This window comes from Vombatus ursinus, unplaced genomic scaffold, assembly GCF_900497805.2.
Source record: "Vombatus ursinus unplaced genomic scaffold, bare-nosed wombat genome assembly UNPS02014808.1, whole genome shotgun sequence".
Lineage (NCBI taxonomy): Eukaryota > Metazoa > Chordata > Mammalia > Diprotodontia > Vombatidae > Vombatus > Vombatus ursinus.
In genome coordinates this window covers 5,416,370-5,420,652 of record NW_020954586.1, presented here as the reverse complement: position 1 = coordinate 5,420,652, position 4,283 = coordinate 5,416,370, and the positions used below count along the sequence as shown (strand labels likewise).

Here is a 4,283-nt window from a genome sequence, read left to right as displayed (position 1 = left end):
CACACACAACTTGACTGGTCTAAACCAGTGGTTCAGTGATTTTTCCCCATTCCCCACCCTCCCCACCCTCCCCACCTCACCATCATCTAAGCCCAAAACCTTAGCCCCTCAAGTCAGCTCCTCCCTCATCGCCTTCATGAAAAGGTTTCCCATCCCCCTCAAGTTACCCCCTCTTTGCAAAGGGGATATAGGATCCCAGAGTGGGGCTGGAGGGGCCAAACTGGAGTTTCCTCCTTCCCTGGGAGTTTAGGGAATGTGTCTCTGGCTCCCTGTTTCTGGCTAGGCTGGCAGGATTGGGGAGGAGTGAGAAGATTGGGGAGGGGGGGTGCACAGAAAGAGGATTAGAAAGGCAGCTGAGGCAATCCCAGGCCAGGGAGGCCCAGAGAAAACATCGTGATAGGGATTGTAGTATCCCCTTTCTCTAAGCCAAGAAGCCCTGGGCGGGTCTGGCCTTCAGTTTTTCGGCCTCCCCCATCTAGTGCCCCAGGGCACCCCGGGCTCCCTGACCTTCTCTCCTCCTACTTCCTGACTTTCTACCTCAAGTTGTCCAGTTGTCCAAGAGCTGTGTTCCTTATCCATGACCCTCAGACATAGCAGAAAGGCCCACGAAGGTTGTCCCCACTGGAGACATGCCCACGCACTGTGCCTTGTCCTCTCACTGGGGCCCCAGCAGCCCCCACAGACTGTAATGTCTCTATTGTTTTCTCCAGCCCTGCTCCACTGGAAATGCCCCGGGTGGAGGAGGAGGGTGGAGGCTGGAGATAATGTGCACGGCTCTCCTTGGGTCCTTATCTTCCCCCAACCCTGCCTGATGCCCCTCTTCCCCCCCTCCCCCGCCACCAGATGTACGGCAGATACACCCAGGACCTCAGCACCTTTGCCAAGGAGGAGGCTGCCCGGATCCGACTGGGGGGTGCTGAGCATTGGAAGGGGCCTCCTTCTCCCCGGGCACCCCCAGAGCTTCTGGAATATGGACAGAGCCGATGTGCCCGATGCCGCAGTGAGGCCAGGGGCAAGGGGGCAGTGGGGGAGCAGGGAGCAGGGCAGAAGGAGGGGGAGCAGGGCTGTTGTCCAGAGAGAGGCTGAGGCATTCAGAGTCTCTCTTGCTGGGCGTGAGAGGTGGGAGGGGAACAAGCTGGCTTTGAGCAGTGCCCCACACCCCTCCCCTTCCATTCCTTGCCCTAGTCTGCTCTGTCCGCTGTCATAAGTTCCTGATCTCAAGGGTTGGTGAAGACTGGATATTCCTGGTGTTGCTGGGGCTGCTCATGGCGCTGGTCAGCTGGGCCATGGACTATGCTATTGCTGCCTGTCTGCAGGGTGAGGGGGGGATTCCTTAACACCCCCCTTGGGTCAATCACACACCATCCCTGGGGGGGCTTGGACTGATGCGCTAAGGCCTGCCCTGCCCAGCGTCCCCTGAGCAACTGTCCTGCTGTGTCTCACCCACTCAACACACCAATACCACCACTCACTGACCTCCCCAACCTCAGTCATGGCTTCCTGATAGATGCCAAGCACTAGTCCCTAGACCTGCCAAATTCCTGTCCCTTTCCAAACCATGCTGACTGCTTCGGCTGCCGCCATTCCGCTGCGCAGTGACCCCCCACCTCCAGTGGCCGCTGTCACCACTAATGACCCTCGTAAGACCACATTGCTCCCGGTCTCCCCACCCCTCACCCTCCCTTACCTCTGCCTGCCATCTCCTAGGAAGACTTGGTCATATCCTTGTATCTCTGATACAAGCTGAGAGTCAAGGGTGCGTGGGGGGAGGCAGGAAGGGAGGGAGGTCACTAGCTGGGAGTCAGCATCCCGTGTCCTTACAGCCCAGCAGTGGATGTCCCGAGGCTTGGACACCAACCTCCTGCTACAGTATCTGGCCTGGGTCACCTACCCTGTGGTCCTCATCACCTTCTCAGCTGGATTCACCCAGATCCTGGCCCCTCAAGCTGTCGGTAGGGTAAAGAGAGAAGGGGGTAGAAGTGGAAGCTATGGGAGGTATGGGGGTGGGGGGGCAGAATTCCTTCATATCCAGGTCCTGGCTGACTCCTTTTCCTCCTCCAGGCTCTGGAATCCCAGAGATGAAGACAATTCTACGGGGTGTCGTACTGAAGGAATATCTCACGCTCAAGACCTTTGTGGCCAAGGTCATCGGGCTGACTTGCGCCTTGGGAAGCGGGATGCCCCTTGGCAAGGAGGTGACCTCAGAATGAACACAGGGCATGGAGGGGCATCTGGGAGGGGGAGCCCAGGCTTCTCGGCCAGGCCAGGGTGTCACGCCAGCACTCACACCCCTCTCCCTCCCCAGGGCCCGTTTGTGCATATTGCCAGCATGTGCGCGGCACTCCTTAGCAAGTTCCTCTCCCTTTTTGGAGGCATCTATGAGGTAAAGGCGATGCTGGGGGCAGGGAGGGCGTGGGAAGCCCCCAGCCAGGGAAGAAGGTATCTTAGGAGGACCGGGGAGGGGGGGAATGAAAGAGATGCCCAAGATTAGTCAGCTGGAGACGCTCCCTCCCCTCCAATCGCCACACGCCATCTTCCTCGGTCTCCTCAGAATGAGTCTCGGAACACGGAGATGCTGGCAGCAGCCTGTGCGGTGGGCGTCGGCTGCTGTTTCGCCGCTCCCATCGGAGGTAGGAGCCCAGGTCTGGGGCCCCGTCTCCTTCGGGGCAGGGAATCGTCCTCATTCACCCCTCCTTCCCTTACCCTGACAACTTTCTGTATCCTGAGATACGTAGAGGACTCGACTTGGAGGTTAGGAAGGCCTGCATTCGAATCCTGCCCCAAACATTTACTAGCTCTGTGACCTCAGACAATTCAATGAAGCCCTCCTCTATCAAGGCTTTCCATCTGGAAGGTCCCTTCTGGCTCTGGGGCCGACTCAGGCCCATCTCCTTCCTTCCTTCGTTCCTTCCTTCCTTCCTTCCTTCGTTCCTTCCTTCCTTCAGGAGTGCTGTTCAGTATCGAGGTCACCTCCACCTTCTTTGCTGTCCGGAACTACTGGCGGGGCTTCTTCGCTGCCACTTTCAGTGCTTTCATCTTCCGAGTTCTGGCGGTCTGGAATCGGGATGAAGGTGGGTGAGGGATGAGGTAGGCGACCAGAGGCCTAGGGACTGGCGAATGGAGTGACGTCTACTGGGGATCTGCTTAATAGTAATAGCCAGCACTCAGCTTTGCAAAGAGCTTTACAAATATCATCTCCCGGGAGGGATGCGCTATTATTATTTTCCCCATTTTATAGATGAGAAAACTGAGCCTGAGTTTAAGTGACTTGCCCAGGGTTTCACAGCTAGTAAGTGTTTGAAGCAGGATTCAAACTCAGGTCTCCTGGACTCCAAGAAAAGCACCCAACTGCCTGGTCTCTCTCTGTCTTGTATCTAAAGTAAGATCCCTGAGGGCAGAGACTCTTTGGCTGTTGTCTTTGTATTCCGGTCACCCAGAAAAAGGCTCGGCACATAGTAGGTGCTTAACCAGTGCTGGCTGAGTTTAACTGAATTGCTTCATCCTGGTGCAGTGAAAAGAGGGCAGGTGGAACTGGAGACCGGAGCGGACCTGGGTTCAGATCTTACTTTTGATACTTACTGCCTTTGTGATTGTGAGAGACCCAGCCTTTCCAGGCCTCAGTTTCCTCCTCTGTAGAAGTAGGAGATTATGCTGATGACACCCGGAGCTCTCAGCTCCTGTGAACTGAATGAGGGGGTGGTTGGGGGGAGCCCTTCGGACCAAGATTGCCTCGCTCTGCTTTCTCTCCTTCCTCCCAGAGACCATCACCGCCCTCTTCAAAACTCGATTCCGCCTTGACTTCCCTTTTGACCTACAGGAGCTCCCAGCCTTTGCCGTCATTGGGTGAGACCCAGAGGTTTGGCAGGAAGGGCTGGGGTGAAGGTGCAGGCCAAGGAGGAGAAAGGTGGTGGCTGGCTGGGAGCCCGGGCAGCCGAGGGCCTGGGAGAGGGTCCTTCCTCGGCCTTACCCTCGAGTTTCCTCCGCTCCTAGAATTGCAAGTGGCTTTGGGGGGGCCTTGTTTGTCTACCTGAACCGCAAGATCGTCCAGGTGATGCGCAAGCAAAAAACCATCAACCGCTTCCTCATGAAGAAGTGAGTAGCGTCCGGCCCCACCTCGCAGAGGTCAGACAGGGGTCTGAGAGGGGTGGAGAGGACCAGCAAGGCAGAGAGGGGAGGATCACAGAGCCAGGGATGGAAGAAACCCCAGAGGCCAGCTAGCCCTCATTTTACAGATGGGGAAACTGAGGCCCAGGGCAACACAGTGATTGGTAAAAGACCACAGA

The 4,283-nt window shown here is 56.9% G+C and overlaps 1 protein-coding gene across 2 annotated transcripts in view; it reads left to right on the top strand.

The window, feature by feature from the left end:
- The window catches only part of CLCN2 (chloride voltage-gated channel 2), a 22,144-nt gene that overhangs the window by 2,083 nt on the left and 15,778 nt on the right, over positions 1-4,283 (top strand). The window contains exons 2-10 of one of the 2 annotated variants that reach the window (XM_027875311.1): positions 844-1,000; positions 1,186-1,317; positions 1,824-1,952; positions 2,062-2,195; positions 2,306-2,383; positions 2,552-2,630; positions 2,946-3,071; positions 3,759-3,843; positions 3,991-4,092. In XM_027875311.1, coding sequence (XP_027731112.1) covers positions 844-1,000; positions 1,186-1,317; positions 1,824-1,952; positions 2,062-2,195; positions 2,306-2,383; positions 2,552-2,630; positions 2,946-3,071; positions 3,759-3,843; positions 3,991-4,092 — 1,022 coding nt within the window. The remainder of the gene's footprint in view (positions 1-843; positions 1,001-1,185; positions 1,318-1,823; positions 1,953-2,061; positions 2,196-2,305; positions 2,384-2,551; positions 2,631-2,945; positions 3,072-3,758; positions 3,844-3,990; positions 4,093-4,283) is intronic. The other variant, XM_027875313.1, reaches the window with a different exon arrangement.